The 17,595-nt window shown below is 40.9% G+C and overlaps 1 protein-coding gene across 11 annotated transcripts in view; it reads right to left on the reverse strand.

The window, feature by feature from the left end:
* Positions 1–315: 315 nt before the first annotated feature.
* The window catches only part of huwe1 (HECT, UBA and WWE domain containing E3 ubiquitin protein ligase 1), a 52,842-nt gene continuing 35,562 nt past the window's right edge, over positions 316–17,595 (reverse strand). For 9 of the 11 annotated variants that reach the window (XM_079803190.1, XM_079803192.1, XM_079803189.1 and 6 more), the window contains 21 exons: positions 17,149–17,273; positions 15,543–15,766; positions 15,046–15,440; positions 12,291–12,960; positions 11,001–11,685; positions 10,487–10,581; positions 10,216–10,372; positions 9,864–9,996; positions 8,466–8,671; positions 8,051–8,313; positions 6,536–6,638; positions 4,688–4,837; positions 4,368–4,613; positions 4,128–4,245; positions 3,448–3,588; positions 3,022–3,309; positions 2,824–2,929; positions 2,596–2,713; positions 2,335–2,516; positions 1,573–1,763; positions 316–1,363 (listed from right to left, as the gene is read on the reverse strand). In XM_079803190.1, coding sequence (XP_079659316.1) covers positions 1,261–1,363; positions 1,573–1,763; positions 2,335–2,516; positions 2,596–2,713; positions 2,824–2,929; positions 3,022–3,309; positions 3,448–3,588; positions 4,128–4,245; positions 4,368–4,613; positions 4,688–4,837; positions 6,536–6,638; positions 8,051–8,313; positions 8,466–8,671; positions 9,864–9,996; positions 10,216–10,372; positions 10,487–10,581; positions 11,001–11,685; positions 12,291–12,960; positions 15,046–15,440; positions 15,543–15,766; positions 17,149–17,273 — 4,699 coding nt within the window. In that variant the 3' untranslated portion in view covers positions 316–1,260. The remainder of the gene's footprint in view (positions 1,364–1,572; positions 1,764–2,334; positions 2,517–2,595; positions 2,714–2,823; positions 2,930–3,021; positions 3,310–3,447; positions 3,589–4,127; positions 4,246–4,367; positions 4,614–4,687; positions 4,838–6,535; positions 6,639–8,050; positions 8,314–8,465; positions 8,672–9,863; positions 9,997–10,215; positions 10,373–10,486; positions 10,582–11,000; positions 11,686–12,290; positions 12,961–15,045; positions 15,441–15,542; positions 15,767–17,148; positions 17,274–17,595) is intronic. The other 2 variants (XM_079803184.1, XM_079803183.1) reach the window with 1 other exon arrangement.

Below are 17,595 nucleotides of genomic sequence, written 5' to 3' on the forward strand. Positions count from 1 at the left end.
AAGACAGGCAATGATCACGGCTCCAACATCCTCTCACCTTTGATATTGCACCATGTTGAGAGATGTCAGTCTAGACAAGTGGACTCCTGCTGTCTGGGGTGAGGAGGCGAAAGCAGGCATGATGAACAGTCTCCTAACAGCACGGATGCCCAGCATGGACATTACTGAGAGCTCCAGATGGTCTGAGACACTCATTACACTTCACACCAGCTCCCATGCAAAAAGCGTGGAAGAGGGCAAGAACAAAGGCTAAAAAGCCTGCCCTAAAACACCATACATAACTCATACATATTCCACACATTCCTCATACATAACTCAGGATGAAGAATAGAGCTTTTAATACTTGGACCCCACAGCATGTGTCAAGTTAGTTTTCATGGACCTCCATCAGTATATCTCTCATAACATATAAATGATATTTGCTCCTGTTAGTGCAAATGTGTAAGGCATACATTGAAACAACTCTAGAGGACACAGTGGGCTCATTTTATGCATTTATTTATGTAGCAATTTACGTTCTGATTAGCTGCTGAGAGGCTGCATCAGCAGTTTGGTAATAACCGCACGTGTCTGAGCACCCGCGGTTCAACGTCTCAGTCCTTCACTTCTTAAATCTGTGTGTTCCTCTCCAAAAATACCACAAAAGTTGCCTAAAAATGTCCCCGTTCTGAAAATCCCTGCACGTCTCATTTCATGTTCTCACCCTCCCGCCAGTATCCACGACTTCCCCGCCCTCCCCCAAATTAAAGTTCCCATTTGCAAAGCTAGTGAGGTCACACATTAGCAACAGAGGACAATCAACTTTTTTTTCCCAGCCAGAGGGTTACAACCATCCTCTTTACACACACAAAACAGCCCTCTCCTTATTTTAACAGCCAGAGAAGAACAAAAAAGATTAAACATAATAAACTCCCAAACCTTTTGTACAGAGAAACCAAACTTAATGGAGAAAATGTCTTTTACATTAGTCCGCAGATATCCTTTGTGATCCTCTCCCGGGCTCTGTAAATTTTAATAGGGAAGTGAGACACACACATATACCAAATACAGTTCGGTGTGTCGATGCGAGGCTCGTGTGTAGTGGGCAATGTCAATACATCTCTATCACTTGTTTAGCCGTCCATCTGTTTGTTTTATGTGGATTAGAAGTAGGTCTTGGCCGTATGTATGATAGTGATGTGAATATGCATGTGTGTCATAAGTTAACAACATGTAAGTCTACATCTGTGTGAGTCTGTATGTGGGTTTAAGAGAGAGTCTTTAGGCCAGTCCAAAGCCTTCAGAACATTCCTGAATGGCCAGCAGCAGCATGTGTCTTAACTTCTCGTAGCTCTCATACGCCGGGAGGTCCAACTGGTTAAAGCTGTAAGGAGAGAGAAACAGGGGTGAAATAAAGCAATAAGAAAAAAAAAAAACCCAAAGCCATTTTTGATCATGCAACTGCCACGCAATTTAGCAGCATGTCTCATCCATCCATTTTTACAAGTGCTTTATAACAAATTCTGAATTTCCATGATGCACAATGCATTACATGAAAACACTGTGTTTTATGAGGAAACAATGTTCATTTACCAAGTGTGTGCAGAGGGCAGGCGGTCAGTGGAGCGGTCATCTCGGTGGATCTGGAATTTCTGGATGCCATTCATTCCCTCCAGTGCAGCAAAGCCCTGCAGTGGCACTTTGGATGTGCCCGTAACAAACTGCAGGAATTTGGCCCGGTCAGCCTGGTCAAAGGATCGTAATGCACGCCAGAACCACTGGATCTGTGTAGAGAAAGGAGGACACAAAAATGTATACCAGGTAGAGAATAGGAAGACATTTATCAGAATCAAAATCAATGCTTTAACAGAAGTAAAGCAGGAAAATGCGATTTTAAACAGGTTGGCTATAAAATTATTCCGTGCTGCAGTAATATGCCCCAAAACTCGGTTCCAGTTCAATCACCCAAAATGCATTTTTGGTCAAAGCCTTTGTTGGTACCAGGCTTTCTTGGTACCATGACTTTTCTCTGTTAACTCAACTTTGATCTGATTTTAAAGCTTATTTATATTACACATTATCTGTGTATATTTACATACATTTAAACTAAATGCGTAATAATTGTTAAACTACAATTGCTCATGTAATAGATTAAGCATATAACAATTATATAATTAAAATATAAATATAATTATAATAAATCATTGCTAAAAGCCAGACGATTTTGTCTTTACAAATCTGTTATTATGTAGTGACCTCTAATTTGAAGCAAGAGAAACTGGGGGAGAGATTTTTTTTGCTTCAGACAGGTGTCACTTTGCTCACAGATAATTGGTCCATTTGATGTGTACATACCTGAATAGAACTGGACTGATATTTGTGGTATTCTGTATTGGCTTTGAGGTCGTCAATGTCGATGGTGGGCAAGCCGGAGATGAGCAGCTCCAGCTCTTGCTCAGTGAAGATGGAGATCAGTCTCTTGGGGATTATCTCATAGAAGCCCTCCAGGAAGGCGGCCAGCTGCTTACGGATCGCACCTGAGAAACAAAGATGTAGTTTCAGAACCTCCCCATCCTCAAGCAAAAAGCAAGAACATTTATTGAAGCGTATGCTCACCTGTCATCTTCATCTGGCAGACCAGATGCACATATTCCTTCTTATTCTCTTCTGTGACAATGATGTTGGCACCATTGGCCTTCAGATCTCTCACTTCACACACACCAAACTCTTGGACCTGTGAACATACGAGTAAGTGATTATCATGCCTGTTTCTTCATACTAACACAATCTTAATACCGAAATAACTAAATAAGTAAGTACTCGGTAGGAAAATGCAGCCCATACCTCTGTGCTGAATGTCAGCTCGTAGCCCAGAGTGGACACATCGTTCTCCAACAAGTAGACCAGACCCTGGAAGAAGGGATAGTCTTCGCTTTCCATGTCTGTATACCTATAACACAAAATAATCCAGCTTGTTCTATATACATTGTAGCGATATATACACAATCTAATCATGATGATGAGGATAATCCTTGATGGTACCTGACGCTCTTGCCCAGGATGTGCTTGTAGAAGCTGCGTGTGAAGTAACACTCTAATAGCCTGTTGTCATAGACTGCTTTGGCCACCACACGTCCCACAAACTTGAAGTAGCTGAGATGGTTGGGGTTGCAGTGGGAGGAAGGATTGATGGTGTAGGTGACCCTGTCGCCAGGCGAGGTGCGGAACAGGGCGTACATGGGGTTGAACATCTCTCTGGAGATAATCATGTACCACTCCCTTAACAGCCCACCTGCATCCTGACCCTCCTCTCCTTCAAACACTATATACCTGTAGAGAAATATCATGAGAATGAAAAAGAGAACAAACAACTGCCCTGCTCTGCTCTTGCTGCTTGCAGCTATCGGTAAAAAAACCCTGTGCACATCGGTGAGAGAGTCTGAAAGTGAGAAAGTGTGAGAGATTTACAGTCTGTTCTTCATGTCCTCTGGGCTCTTGCGGTGCAGCTCTCTGTAAGAATCTTCAAAGACGTGGTCTCTCCTCACATGGACGGCCATATCCTCTTTCCTCAGCCCCTCATCCAGACGCTCCAACTCTTGACGGAAATACCTAAGCGACACACTTATTAGATAAAGACTGCAAACCGAAATGTAACAAGAGAACAAAAATAACCATAAATGTGGGTTTGAGACTAAAAGGCCAGTAGAGGAGGGAGAAGAACAAAATCTCTAATGAACCTCTAAAAATAAATAAAATGTAGAAATTATTTTTAGCTAAAACAAAATTAAGTCTGTTGTTTTGATTTTCTGCACTGACAAGTTAACATTAATCCAGATGTTTTAGTTTTTAGATTTTTTGTTTTTATAATTCCCATTCTCCATGATTTTTAATATAGACTCCCACTAGTTAAATACACTAATTTAATAATAGTAATTTTTTATTACAGTAATTGGGGGAAGCTTACATTTTTTTCATTTAATGTTGTCATATAAATGTCAATACAATTATTATATTATATAGCAAGAATAATGTTAAAAAAAAAACTTTATTTAGGTATGAAATATGACCCAGGAAAATGTTTTTAATTGTCATGAAAATAATGTCAACATTTCTTAATGGTGTATAAAAAAGCAGAAAAAGTATCTTACTTGCGCTTGACATCAAAGTCCAAGATGCGGATGTAGTCGACCAAAACTGCGAATGGCCCATCTGCCAGGTGAGTGGTGGACTGACGGAGGATCTGATTCAGCACTGTGCGATGGGTCTCTGTTAACGACAGAGAGAGTTCATATCGAGGACAGCCTTCATCAGTATTCATCATGTACTCCTCTACACTGTGTGAACTTCCATTAGGGACCATAAGACAGCTTGTGCTTTTATTGACTAACCTGCAAAACGCAGGAACTTCTGCGTGTCTGGAGGCAGGTTGGAGGAGATGTGCATAGAGGAGGGCTCCCTGGAAAAGAAGGGGTCCAGAGAGGAGGGGGTGGCGGGGGTAAGAGGGGCAGGGGACAGTGGGGGTGGCTCGTCCTTGATGTGTGACAGCTGGCTCTCCCGAGTGTCTCGAACCGGAGGTTTGCTTTCCCGCTCGGTGGCATGCACCAGGAAAAAGGCCTCCACTGCAGGCTGCAGCACTACAGGGGTACAAATAGATGTTAGATGAAAATTCCTTTTTTTTTTTATTCTGTAATTTTTTTTATAAACATACCTAAAACTGCATGTTGGTCATGAGACTCTTCAAGTTCTTTCAGACACTCCCCCAGCATGTCCCATAGCTCGTCTAACAACAGCTGCTCACTCAACAACGGCAGGTCAGGCAAACGCTCCTCCTGTTCCTGCTGACTGCTGCTCTCTTCACCTACTCACACACACAAACCATATTTTAACATGCATTCTATATAAACCAGTTATTTCAGCCTGATTTCTCAGGTTTTATTAATGTAGAACCAGGCATATGGTCCTTGGATAGTGTTACATGGTTTGTAGAATTATGCACTAAGCCTGGTCTAAAAGAGTAATCTAATACTATTTGTAATGCATTTACCTGCTTACATTGCAAAGCCATTTAAAATCACCAAAGAAGTATATAACTGTACATCAATGATATTACATTTGAAGCTAACTTAAATCTTAATATGGAAAAGGCAATTGGACATTAAACTTTGACTGAAGTTATGTACAGTTCAGTTAAAAAATTTGGGGTTGGTAAGATTATTATTATTATTTTTTTTTTTAAAGAATTCCCTTATGCTAACCAATGCAAACCAGCAACAAAAACATTGACCCTAAACTTTTGAACAATAGTGTAGAAACATTTATAAAAAAAACAAAAAAACAACAACATTCATCCATTTTCAAATAATAACTGGTAGACTCTTGAATTTTAGCAACTCTGATTCTTTCTGATTTCCAGTTTCATTTAAATTTTCAGTTTGTCTTCTCAACAAAAATAACAGCAAAAACAACAAGCCTAACTAATATACATTTCAAACATTTAAGTCAAGTAAACAGTTATAAATTAATTAAAATAAAGCACATAGAAAACAAATTAGCAATAGCATAAATACAATTGAACAAAGTTTAGGTACAGAAACTGAAATCAAACGTAATGCATCCAATATACTGACGAACATGCGTTTTCTTTTTCTACTGCTTATCTTAACTTATGACAAACATTTACGTGGATATTTCAAGTGGTGCTCACTGTAGAGTCAAATGACGTCCAAATCCACCTCTCTGGACGTCTAATGGGGTGGAAGGATAGAGTTGAGGGTAGGGTTAGGGCAGTGGTTCTCAAACCTGTCCTGGGGACCCCTCACCCTGCACATTTTGTATGTCTCCCTCATCAAACACACAATTCAAGTCTTGCAGTCTCTATTAATGAGCTGATGAGTTGATTCAGCGGTGTTAGATGAGGGAGATATGCAAAATGTGCACTGGTGGGGGGTTCCCAGTACAGGTTTGAGAACCACTGGGTTAGGGTATAGTTGGATATTCTAGCTCCACCTATTAGTACAAACTACATTCACTCCTCCCAGCTGGACGTCTTGCGAGGGGGAGCTAGATGTAAGCTCCAGCCATTTGCTCTGCAGTGAACAGCCTCTCTGATATTTTTTTGACAATTTTGTGTGTTTGTCCGTTCAAACCCAAGATGATGCGAAAGAGAACGCACTTCAGTATTCACTTATTATATGAGAGCCGGGTTTCTGAGCACATGCTTTGGATGTGCACGCAGCAAAGAAAACAGCGCGAGAGTACAGAATAGTTTTCTTTAGCGCCTTCTTGTGCTTGAATAGTTTCAAAATCACATTAAAATGTGCACACAAGAATTGACAGGTGGAATCAAAATTTGCATGTCTTATTGAATCCATGGTTGTTGGAAATTAGGATTCGGCTCGCAATACCTAACCCTATTCCTTGCAGTACCATTATAGACGCTATAAATCATAACAGTCTCGTATGAGAACATAAAAGTTCGGTGATTCAGATGCTATAATTCCATTCACTGATGTTCCTATTGTCGTCATTTCACAGCTTTTGTTTTACAGGGCCATACCTAAGGTTGCCTGGTCCTGTTCTAGGGGTGAGGGCTGGTCCACATCCATGGGCGAATCATCTCTTTGAGCTGCTGGGGGCTCGGCAACAGAGTGCACCTCCGACTGAACCAGGGGAACCAAGGAATAGGATGAGAATCAATACAATTCCCCCCGACAGAGGAGAAGAGACAAATAGAGTGTATAATGTAGGAAAAAGGATGAAATGGGGGTAATCACAGACTGAAACCAGAAGCAGTGCTAGAGACTGGGTATCATGCATCAAAACATTGCCAGGAAATAGGGGGTTGGGATGGAGCTTAAGCAAAGAAGCACTGACAGCAAGCCAAAAATCAAACCACACACAAAAAGACAAAGCTAGAGACGGGAGAGAATCAAAAAACTGGATGCAACATTCAAATCTCTCAAATACTGCACCATACAGGCTTTTTGTGTTAAATGCAGCACAATGCAGTGGAAGGCAGTGCAGTAGAGAGGTGAAAGAGAGCTGGGGTTTAGAAGAGTCACTGGTAGGTCTTATGACAGAATGACTTGGTTTGTCACTGGAAAACAATTGTGGGCTCAGTGTAACTTCAGTAACTTTTAAAATAGCGTCTGAGGTCGTCTTTTAGAAGATGTATCGTTTTCATTTGAACTGCAAGCAAAAGGTTTACCATTTTCATTGGATTTAATGAGTAATCAGGGCTCGGCGATATAGGTAGTATTTGATATATATGCAATGATTTTGTTGGTGATATAAAATTAATTTTCAGTAATTTTAATTGCAGTTGATTTCCTAAAAACTTTTTTGATAGGCTATTTCATATCTGAGTATGAAGACTTTAAGAAAGATTATAATAGGCTCTCAGGTTTAAACAAAAATGGGAAGTCTGAATAATTTGCATAAATTTCCGAATCCGTGCTTTTGAACTTTCCATTTCAGTGAATTAGTTAAAATAAATATTGCTGTGTATAACATTTATTGATAAATTGGTACATATAAATATAATTAATATATATTAATTAATATATTATATAAATGATATGTAATATGTTCATTTAGTTAAAAAGCACTATTTTAATACATTATATGGTGACCCTGGACCACAAAACCGTATATTTGTGGCAATAGCCAACAATACATAGTACGGGTCAAAATTATAGATTTTTTTTTTATGCCAAAAATCATTAGGATATTAAGTAAAGATCATGTTCCATAAAGATATTTTGTAAATTTCATGCTGTAAATATATTAAAATATATATCATTAGTAATATGCATTGCTAAGGACTTAATTTGGACAACTTTAAAGGCGATTTTCTCAATATTTATTTTAGCTATACCGCTGTGCCTGTGTGTAATGTAGTTACATCCAAATAAAATGGAGCGTAACTTGACTGAGAAAAATAAGTCAGTGGTGTCCTAGGCTGTGAGATATCGTCGCTAAGAAATACACAGGGTATTATGAACATCATGGGTGTGTGATGGTGAGTAGAGTCAGTAGCAGTCTGCCTGCTGTCAGTGCGGCCCATGCTAACCGTGGCTGCGCTGGCCGTGCCAGCGGGGGGGTTGTTGGTTGCAGAGGTACTGGGGGCAGACGATCCAGCCACAGCCACAGCAGCGGATGCAGCAGCAGCAGCAACAGCAGCGGAAGAGGATGCGGATGAAGAGGGTGGGGGGGCCTGCTGTAGACGGCGGGCCCTCTGCCCCTCTCTCACCATCTGAATGATGGCGTCCGCTTCAGCCTCCAGCTGACGGACCGCAGCCTGGATACTGCTGGCCGAGCCCAGACTGGTTGAACCTGGAAACAAATGGGGAATGAATCTATAACATAAAATAAGCTGTCTATAGAGCTCAATGGGAGATGAGACCGAATTGAAAGCTTCAATGTGAAGCGTGCAAATGTTCTTAAAGGATTAGAGGATGCCTCTGTGTTAAAAGAGAGTGACTTACTCAGTCTTCCTCCTGTCTGCTTAGCTTTCTTGTTAGCACGCCGCGTGTCTTCTCTGAGCTGAATAATGACCTGCAGAACACGCAGGAAAAACTTCTGCGTGGAGGTCTTGGAAGTGAGCGAGCTCATGCAAGGCAGCTGCAGTTCACGGCCACCTAACGTGCGCTTCTGAGCAGCCACAATCACCACACTCTCTGACCCATCAAACCTGTAAACCATTCAGACCCAAGGGAAAGTACTGTTATTGTTGTGAACCATTATGTGCAGAAGAAAAGTAAAGTCCTGCAATAGTGTTGTCAATTTTTACTCATTCAGCAGAATCTTTTATCTAGGCAGTTTCTTTAAATTGCTCCAAATGTGAATTAAACCTCCAATATTTTTATTCAACCAGCTTAAATCCAGAGGTACATTACCATTCAAAAGTTTATGGTCAGTGAGATTTTTTGTTGTTGAAAGAAATTAATGCTTTGATTCAGCAGGGATGCATTGGTTGATCATAAGTGATAGAAACTGTATACATGTATAATTTTACAAAAAAATATATTTTAAATTAAATCAAAGAATACTGACAAAAAAAGTACCATGGCTTCTACAAAAATATTAAGTAGTACTACTGTTTTCAAGATTGATAAAAAATAATAGATGTTTCTTGAGCATCAAATCAACATAAGAATGATATTTGATTATGATTCCTTGATTCAATTTGAGAAGAAAAAAAAAATCAAAGTGTGGGCCCGTTCACAATCATGTCAACTGCATCTGGACCAGATTTTGTGCTAATATCTCAGAGCAATCAATAGTTTGGCATTTGGAAACATGGTGGCCTCTTCAAAAGTCCAAAATCCTCTACAAAGTGTTCAAGCATTAAAATATTTTTAATTGCATAGAATAAGTAACAAGATCCTGGTTGGGTGATGATCTTCCAGCGCTGTTTCAGCAGTGCGCTCCTATTCTATGGCGCACAGTAAAGACCAGTCAATCTGTTTGAGCTGTTTTAGATGAAAGTAACTTGCAAAATAATATCTTAAAATATGTTAGTGCCATTGTTTTGTCTCAAAATGCACACTAGTAATGTTTTTTTCTAAGGCACGTTCATATAAGATAATTAAATGCCCTAACTGAACTTTTATTTTTTTGTGAACTGTTCACCAAGACAAGCAATGTGTACTAACAAAGTAAACAGGATACATTTTGATTTCATGCTGACTTTAAAGGCTATTATTCACTTCAAATTTATCTGATAACTCAATGAATCGTCAAAATGTTTGTTTTACTGTATTTTTAATCAAATCAATGCAGCCTTGGTGGGCATAAGAGACTTTCTTTCTCGAAAACATTTTTCAAAATCTAACCGACCTCAAACATTTGAATGGTAGTGTAGGTTGAAACTTTCTCGTTACCTGCTGGTCATCTTGCCCTTGGGGCGTGTGGTGATGGATGGGTCCTCATGAGAAGCTTCAGGAGACTGAGCATCAGCACGTGCTCTTCTCTGCTGCTCCAGGTTATACTCCCTCAACTCCGCCAGTAAAGTGCCTGAAAAGAGACCAATCAAAAGACAGCAATTCAGTTTTGCAATTTAAGAAAAGTAAGCTGAAAACAGACTATTCATGATGGTGATGAAAATCATGAGCACAATAGCATATACCTGGACAGCTACATTTAAATAGAAATGCATATTAAATATTCAGTGCGCGACCATACAGAAATCTTAAAAGGGTGGTAGCTTTTTTTCCCATATGATGAGGTACTGACCGATTTGCTTGCAGAGAGTGTATCCGAGCTGACGTGCCCCACTGAGCAGAAGTTTGAGTACAGTGTCTCGGGTTAGTGCATCCCCTCTTGACAGCTGCAGCAGGATGTTGGCTGCATCCTCCAGACCTTCCTCTGAACACGAGTGGGATGTCAGCACCTGGACACAAACCACAGGGGGCAACTAATAAGACTGCTGAGCTGGGTCAAAAGAGCCCAGGGTTAGGAGAACAAGACATGAAACGACATGTGTGCGTGCATTATCATTAAATACCTCCACAGAGAGCTGCAGTTGTTTCTCTGTCAGTCCAGTAGAGGCAAGTTTGGTTTCAATGTCTGTGATGCTCACTGCAGCCTTCAGCTTTGCAGCTAAAATAGTGAGATAAAGTGAAATACTGTACTGTCAGAGGCCCAGACAATTGACTGGTCAATCACAGCATTATACAAAATTATTTTATTTTAGAATGACTTCTAAAATGTATAAAAGCGGATATCTTCCTTATAAATTTGTGTTTTGTTTGTGTTTTTAGTTATTGGTTTGACATTAGCAATGTTTACCAGAATGGCAGTGGTGCATTAATACTGTTATGAGGTCACAAATGTGTGTTTATAGAGTATTTTACAACGGCTTTGAATGTAGCTCAGCCAATCATAAATCAAAGTCTGGAACTATCAGTTTTGTAATTATGATTTTAACTTAGTGGAGACTGCAATTAAAAATAACAAAACAGCTGGTATTAGTTCATGTTTTTAATCCATTGTGTTTTCAAACACTCAGTGAAACTCACCAATAATATTGCTGGAGGTGGTGGTGCCGCCTGCAACAACAGACACCGCAGTTGCTGGTTGAGAGGGCATCGGGCCTATTGAACCCTGCGTGGTGCCCACACCTGCCACCGCTGAGATGGTCCCTGTCCCCGCTGTGGTTTGAGTGGAAGGAGCAGAGGGTGTGGCAGTTGGGGCCTGAGGCACTGGGTGGCTGGCTGGAACCTCTGTGGCCTTGTTGTCAGGCAGCGCGATGGAGATCAGAGAGAGCAGACGGAGTAGTTTCTCAGTGAGGAGAGAACTGCGGCGGATCACTGGGTGGGACAGCATGTTCATCAGCTGGCCTAGCGGAGACGCCTCAAGGCTGAACAACGCCCCCTCTGTCTCACCAGCACCACCTAGAGGCACAGTCTTCATGGAGGCCTTGCCCTTACGGCTCACATTCATGTTGTCCAGCTTGACCAGGAGATCCCAGAAGTCAGTGGAGATGCCCAGGGACTGTGGTGTAACTGAGCAGGTGCTCAGGGAATTATGGGTAGAAGTGGGATTGCTCGGAATAGCTGAGGAGTTACTCTGACTGGTGCCACTCGACCGGCAGCTTGCACTAGCAATTGGTGTTGAGCTAGCACAAAGACGAGTGTCCAAGTCAGATGAAGAGGCAGACAGGGTATCTTTACAGCGTTGCTGAGTGAAGTGACTAGGAAATACCTACAAGAAAAATAAGAGATACAAAGACTTAAAAGATGAAACAGGACTTGAAAGTGTGAGCATAACGCTCATTACGTTATGCAATAGATATATATGAACTGTATTTAGGAGCATGCGTGTCAAAAAATTTGATTATTAAACTATGATTTAATTAAATATGAGTGCTGCACATAGTGGCACTGTTGCACGTTCTACAGGCTTGTGGTTTCAGAGCAGTTTCCAAACAATGAATACAGCGCATTAATGTCAATAGATTGCTTATGATCACCTGTTGATTATATTGTAATATGTTGTAGACGCAGTGACAAATAGGGGTAGGACAAAATATCGATAGGGCATTATATTGTTGTCCTTTTCCGTGCGATATGAGAATCTATACACTGGCGCCAAACTGATATTTTAATTAATAAAATAAGCCGCTCTGAATAGATTTCCCTGCTCCCAGTCATGATGTATAATTATAGGATTGTCCAGTAGTATACTTATTAATCGCAGAATTGCTGTATTATCGGTATCATGAGCCATGTATCGTATCGTGTCGAACCCTGTGATTCCCACCCCTAGTGACAAACGATTCCACCCTGTAGCTAAAGGTTCTCTCTTACCTTGGCTAGTTGGATAAGGGTATCCAGTACATGTCTACAGACAACCGGAGCAGCCTGTGGGTGGATGTGAACAGTTGATCCACCTCCTCCACTTGCACATGCTACTCCCGTTCCTGACACTCCACCTCCAAGCCCTCCCGAGCTCATGCCCCCTCCTGCTGAATGCCTCTCTGTGTGTTTCCTGCCCGACACCCGCTGGATCTGAAATATATTGGTCCTGCATCCCAGAGCTGCGTCCATTGACACAGAGAGCCAGGAGAGCTGACTGGAACTACGCGACTCCACTCTGTTCAACAGCTCCAGAGAGGATGATGATGAGCAGGACGATGACGAAGAAGCTACAGCTGTCTGCGGGGATGAAGAGGAACCCTTTCCTCCACTGGAAGAGCCCTGGCCTAGTGAGCGCTTGCCACGGGACTCCTCCAGGCGCGCGGACTCCAGGCACAGCTCGCTCTCGCTGCTGCGCTGCAGGATAGACAGAAGGCTGCGAATGACCCATCCACGTGTCTGAGAGTGATAGCACAAGTTACGCAGCACTCGATGGAGGCGGCTGGTATTGAGCTTGGGCTCGTCGACAAACAGCAGCACTAGAAGGCAGGACAAGGCCTCGTGGTCCAACAAGAGACGCCCCCGCAGGCGCAGGAGAGAATCAACGTTAGAACTAGAGGGCCTAGATTTAAAAATAGACAAAAGATGAATTAGAGATACTAAAACGTAACGGTGCAAAAACAAATACTGCTTCCATCAGGGTTCCACAGCGCAAGTGTTTCACTCGCATTTGTGACAAAAAAAAGACAAAAGAAAAATGTATTTAGGAGCAAGTGTGCAAATAAAAAAAGGTCAGTTTTATGAAATTTAAGGTTATTAAAAAAATGTAATGGCTTAAATGGTACAACAAAAATCTTAATTATAATTTTAAAGAGGCCTTAAATTTGTGGATGGGAAAACAGGAATCGTGATATGGTCTAATATAATTATTAAAGTCATAAAATCAAAATTGACCCTATTTAGCACATTACTAGCCTTGCAGTGAACAATTAATACACAGAACAAAATTTGTTTGCTGTGGTAATCTAATCAAAATCAGAAAATGTGCTTCTCTGATGAGGTCAGTTTGGGTAGAATAACCTTAACCACTCCCTTCCAACCATCAGTCTGCTATGAGCGAGGGATGGAGGTGTGATAAAGTAAAACCTTGCCCTTTATTCAATATTCTGTTTCATTTGGAAATACATCACACTGAAGTCGGTTGCAACTTCCAGTTCACAGGGACTTTTAATTAAATAAATGAGCACACTGTACATTCAAAGTCCAAACTCAGTGCTTCTACTGGCCAGCAGTTTCAGAGCAGCTCACAATGAATGAATACAGCACATTTATGCCAATAGATTGCAGATCTACTATTGATAAGCTATAAGTTATCTTTATTTTAGGGTGTTGCAGATGGCTGTAAGAGTGCATATTTTATCCCTCATCTTTTTGAATGAGCAGCTGGTAAAACAGACATTTCAAAATAAGAGTAATTTTTCCTGGTTATTACTGGCATTTTGGTCACACAAACTGTATCTGGCATTTTATTCAAAGTAATCTTGTCTGGCCTGCCCTGTCACAGGAATGAAAGACTAAGAACATTATTTAACATATTCCTCAATATATAGATTTGTCTAATATCGCCACCATAATCTGTTTATTACAGTTTAAAGTATGAAAGAACAATTATTAAATAAAGTTGAAAGTAGAAATATTTAAAAAAAACTACTTTTGTATTCTAAAAGTAAATCAATTTGCTTGTGAATGTCTCTTTGTACACATTGTTTGATAGATTTTCAGAGCGTCCCTTTACTCACTCCCGTCTCATCCAAGATGTTCGTGTCTTTCTTTCTTCAGTTGAAAAGAAATTAAGTTTTTGAGGAAAATATTCCAGAATTTCTCTTCACATAATGTACTTGAATTGCAACCAACAGGTTGAAGGTCCAAATCAATTCAGTTTCAAAGGGCTTCAGAGGCTCTGCACGATCCCAGTTGAGGAATAGGGTCTTATCTAGCAAAACCATTCGTCATTTAAGAAAAAAATAAACATTTATATACTTTTTAACCTAAATTGCTCATCTTCCACTGCTCTGTGACGTGCCACGTATTGCGCAATCACGATGGAAAGGTCATGCCAGACATAGGCGGAAGTACCGCCCCAAACGAACGTGCAAAGACTAATACAAACGCCCTTCACAAAAAAACCCCTCCATCTCCAACTTGAAAATCATCCGACATCGTTGTTTAACCTTTGTTTGCTAAAGGGCGTTTGTATTAGTCTTCGCACGAGCGCTATGTGAACACGGAGGCTGTACTATGTCTAGCGTGACCTTTCCGACGTGATTGCGCAATCCGTGGTGTGTCGGAGAGCAGCGCAAGATGAGCAATTTAGGTTAAAAGTATTACATTTTTATTTTATTTTTTAGAAAATGATAGACGGTTTCGCTAGATAAGACCCTATTCCTCAGCTGGGATCATGCAGAGCCCTATGAAACTGCATTGATTTGGCTCCTCATTTTGGATGAGTTTAAAATTTTAAATGTTTCTCAAAAAACGTAATTTCTTTTCCAATGAAGAAAGAAAGACATGAACATATTGGATGGCATGAGGGTGAGTAAATTATAAGGATATTTTCATTTTGAAGTGAACTAATCCTTTAAGGAGCACGTGCTTCTTGGGAGGGAAAAAAAGCAAGCATCAGAGCCCTGTCCATCGTCAAACTCACCGGCTGTGATTGGCACTCCCTCCCATTTGAAACGTCCCTCCTCTTTGCACAGCCAGCCGGGTGTACTGTACCCCACGGTTGCCACCAAGACGGCTTGTGAAAGCAGGTGAGCGTAGGATAGCAGACAGTGCTGAGGATGAACTGTGACCAAACAACCGCTCATGCATCAGTTGTCTCTGCCTGGCCTCTTGTTCCCTACGCAGTGCTGCAGCTTCTGCTGCAATATCTGGGGGCATGACTGCCAGCACACTGTCCTCCATGTCCTCCAGAACCGATCGCCGCAACTCAGAGGGCAGGGTCTGAATAAACGTGACAGGGTCCAGAGGTTGATCGCCCTGTGTGGGTTGCTGGGATAACTCTCGACGCTGCTGCTCCGCACGTTGCTGAGCCAAGACCTGACACACAAAAAAAAAAAACATTCATCACACATCAAGTTTGAACGTCTTTTTCTGTTCAAAGAAGTTATTTAAAATTTCTCTGCAATCGTTCACTCATACCTCTTCCTGAATTGCAGGTGGGAGAGCTGCTAGGAATTCTGGGCTGACCTCTGTCACCCCTGGCCCTCCACTCAACACAGTACTAGCTGAGGGTGTCAGCGTAGAAGTGACAGGAGGCCGAGAAGGAGGTCTGATTCCCAGTTGGTTCTGCAGCACCTCCCGACGGATGTCTTCAGGCAGTGCAGCCAAGAAAGATGGGTCCACACCTTCTGGCAGACTGATGCCTGCAATGAAGTGACAAACAATGTGTGATACAAATAGGGCTGTACGATTAATCGAAACCGAAATTCAGAACCTCTAACAGACGTATTTTTCACATGTCTGTTATTTCGGTTTTAGTCAGGTGACTCCGCCCCATCAGTCACATCAAATGCAGTTTGCAGGCACACAGAGAGATGCAGGAGCAGTTATCTTTGTTTATAGACGCCCAGAATCACTATAGTAACTGCATGTTTTATACAGTTTATACAGGTAAGAGCCTACACGCTGACACACACACACACACAGCGCAAGCCTCGAAGCCAGATCGCTTTCCCTTTTGTCTTCATAAAGTTTGTCAAGTAAAAGCGTTTAAAAGCTTGCCAGTTTGAACATTTAAAGCGATTGTGCACTATTCAAAAACAACAATAAGGAAAACTTCTCCGTTCAGTGCTCAGCTTTTTTCTGTGACACAGAGAGCCGAGCCGTGTCGCGTCTCTGACAATGCGCGCGCGCCCTGAAGGCAGACCTCTTTCACCCGAGTCCTCACAAAGCTTTGTCATTTGTATGTTTTAAGGCCAGCCAGTTTGAACATTAAAGCGATTTTAGACCATCAGATGTGTATTATGTTGAACTAATGCCTGATATATTGTGACAAGAAGCTTGCACATCACGTGAAGATTGCGTGCAGAGAGCAGCGCAGTCAACGCTGTCCTGTGACCAGTGTTGGAAAGAGTAAGGAAAAAGCATACTCAAGTAAAAGTACTGTTACTTGTCAAAAAATAAAACTACTTAATAAAGTACAATTCCTGAGAAAAACTACTAAATTACAGTAACAAGAGTATTTGTAATTCGTTACTTTACACCACTGCCAGTGACTAAAGTAAAGTCACTAAAGTAGCTTAGAAACTCAACCGTTATAGGCATATATTTTAATACCTTTGAAGTAAGTACAAACCACAGCTTCATATTGAATAGAGACGGTATGAGTAATTCACACACACAATCACTCTCTCACTAATGCATTCAAATAAATGTAGGCCTACTGTGTTAATTTATCTGTATCTGATGTACAACAAGCAGACATCTGCCCCATAGAAAATAACAGCTGAAAGTGAACCGTTTCCTTCAAGTATTTTAAAATCACACAGAAATGCACTTTCATAAAAATAAAAAAAAATTCCACCTTTAATAGTAGAAAATATTTACAGTAAAAACCTTATCAGGAACTTACTCAAAAACCTTATGAGGGCAAAAAATGGAAGGCAAAATAATCATTCATTAATCGTAATAGAGGTAAAATGTTCAATTCATCAAGGTTTTTATTTTTGGTCAAATCATTACAGCCCTAGATACAAAGTTGAGGTATGGCTCTATATCGGTCATCAATCGGTGCTGAAAAACCAACCTGCCAGAGGGTCATCCTCATCATTGCTGGTGGATGGGAGGGGCTCCTCCTGGATGGCTTGTGATTGGCTATCAGCACTGTCACTCCGAGGCATGGTCTCACCAGGAGATGAAACAGAAGTTGAGCTAAAATGAAAAAAATAATAATATGGTAAGAATCCAAGTCATAGATCTTTCACTAATGTATTAAAATGTATTTAAATAGATGAAATAGAAAATAGATCAATAAAGAAAAATAGATGAGAGTAAATTTACCTTGCAAATGAAAAAAAACTAGTTCCTAACAAGTGATTTGCCAATAATTTAACTAATATTTAACCATTTGAGACCATCATAGGCCAATAACAGACTTGGCTAGACAAGTCAATTATCAGATCTTTTAACAGACAGTTAAGGCTAATTTATATGTCGGACCAGCACCATAGCCTCTACACCGTGGGCTTTGCAT

The sequence above is a fragment of the Gobio gobio genome, assembly GCF_949357685.1.
Source record: "Gobio gobio genome assembly, chromosome: 21".
NCBI classification, from domain to species: domain Eukaryota; kingdom Metazoa; phylum Chordata; class Actinopteri; order Cypriniformes; family Gobionidae; genus Gobio; species Gobio gobio.